General features: G+C 33.8%; 1 protein-coding gene across 1 annotated transcript in view; it reads left to right on the top strand.

The window, feature by feature from the left end:
• The window catches only part of TOGARAM1 (TOG array regulator of axonemal microtubules 1), a 73226-nt gene extending 72442 nt beyond the window's left edge, over nt 1–784 (top strand). Inside the window, exon 21 of the mRNA XM_023514520.1 lies at nt 164–784. Coding sequence (XP_023370288.1) covers nt 164–420 — 257 coding nt within the window. The 3' untranslated portion in view covers nt 421–784. The remainder of the gene's footprint in view (nt 1–163) is intronic.
• The last annotated feature ends 859 nt before the right edge of the window (nt 785–1643 follow it).

The following is a 1643-nucleotide window of genomic DNA, read 5'->3' as shown; positions in this document are numbered from 1 at the left end:
GGCGCCGAGCCTGTTTTTACTTCTCTTAAGAAGCTTTATTTTTTATTACAAATGGCATGAGAAAGATGATTAGTATGCATATATTTTAGGTGCTTTATAATTAACAGAATTTGAACTTATTTTTGTAAAAGCCCTCACTATTTACCATATTTTTATGTTTTAGATATTGTTATGGAACTTTATCAAAGGAAGCCCCACGCCACAGAACAGAAAGTGTTGGTTGTTTTATGGCACCTCTTGGGGAACATGACAAATAGTGGCTCCCTGCCTGGAGCTGGAGGAAATATACGAACGGCCACAGCTAAATTATCAAAAGCACTCTTTGCACAGATGGGTCAGAATCTGTTAAATCAGGCTGCATCTCAACCACCACACATCAAAAAGAATTTAGAGGAATTGCTTGATGACAATTTTAAATGAATTATGAATCTTTGATAAAGTATGGTACGATGAGCAAAACTGTTTACATGATGACAAAGGGAACTTTTTAAAAGTTTCATTTTCAGTGCCTGCACTTGACATTCAGTAAATTAAGTCGATGGCTATTTTTTATTTGTAGCCTGTGAGTACATATCTATCCTACATCACCCTATACTTGTACCCACCAAATAAAACCCTAAAATAATTATTATATTCTATTATTCATGAAATAAGAGGCACATGGGATAAATCCAGTTTTAATATTTTTTGAGAAAAGTCCTGCTCATTTGCACTATTCGATAGAAACTACAATTTGTTGCCCTGTATGTACAATTAGATTTGTAATTTAAAATATACTTTTTATGTAATCATGTTCTGCTATGTCTCATTACTCAGCCTTATTTTATGAAGTGGAAGCCATTGAACTATGTTATCAAACTAAGTCTTGTGTGCTATTTGTGAAAAACATGTATTTCTGAATCAGTCCACTAATATGATTGTGCAGTATTAGCTTTTGCTGCTGTGTTAAAGTGATATATTTGCTTACCTTTTGGGTTTAATTATCTATATAATTGTGAAATTTAGGTTGTAATAAAGCATGATGACCAAAGTTTTAGAGAACATTAAACATTTCAAATGCACGTTTAAGAAAACGTGTTGAATGTAACTTCCCTATTTTTGTGTGTAAACACTAAATTTTATTTCTATATGTCCTGACATTTATAAAGGTGTTATTTTCTTGCCCAGTTGTGTAATTCTCAAAAATAGTGCCAGGTCTTCTATAGCTTTTCTCAGAATTCTTGGGCTTAACAAGTACTGTATGCATCTTAAACAAGAAAAGGAATGTTATAAATAAAAGGATTTATTTCTGTAGACTTGTGAGGTGTCCTATTTTTTTTTAACTTTCATGTATGTTACAATAGAAAAAAATATTGTAACATTGATCTGTTACTTTCAGTTGACCTACTTGATAAGATATTTACCTATTACTATTAACCTAACAGTAATTTGGGTTTTCATTGTAGCTTTATAGGAAATTAGCTAGTCACATGCTAGGCCTGGACCTCAACTTTCTCATCTCTACAATGTGAGAGCTGAGGCCAGGTGTGATGGCTTATGCCTGTAATCCCAGCATTCTGGGAGGCCAAGGCAGGTGGATTGCCTGAACTCACAGGTTCAAGACCAGCCTGAGCAAGAGTGAGACCTGTCTCTAAAAAAAACCC

The sequence above is a fragment of the Otolemur garnettii genome, unplaced genomic scaffold (assembly GCF_000181295.1).
Source record: "Otolemur garnettii isolate 467f Iridium unplaced genomic scaffold, OtoGar3 scaffold00054, whole genome shotgun sequence".
NCBI lineage: Eukaryota > Metazoa > Chordata > Mammalia > Primates > Galagidae > Otolemur > Otolemur garnettii.
Note: the sequence above shows the minus strand (reverse complement) of the source record. Positions and strands in the feature narration are given on the sequence as shown.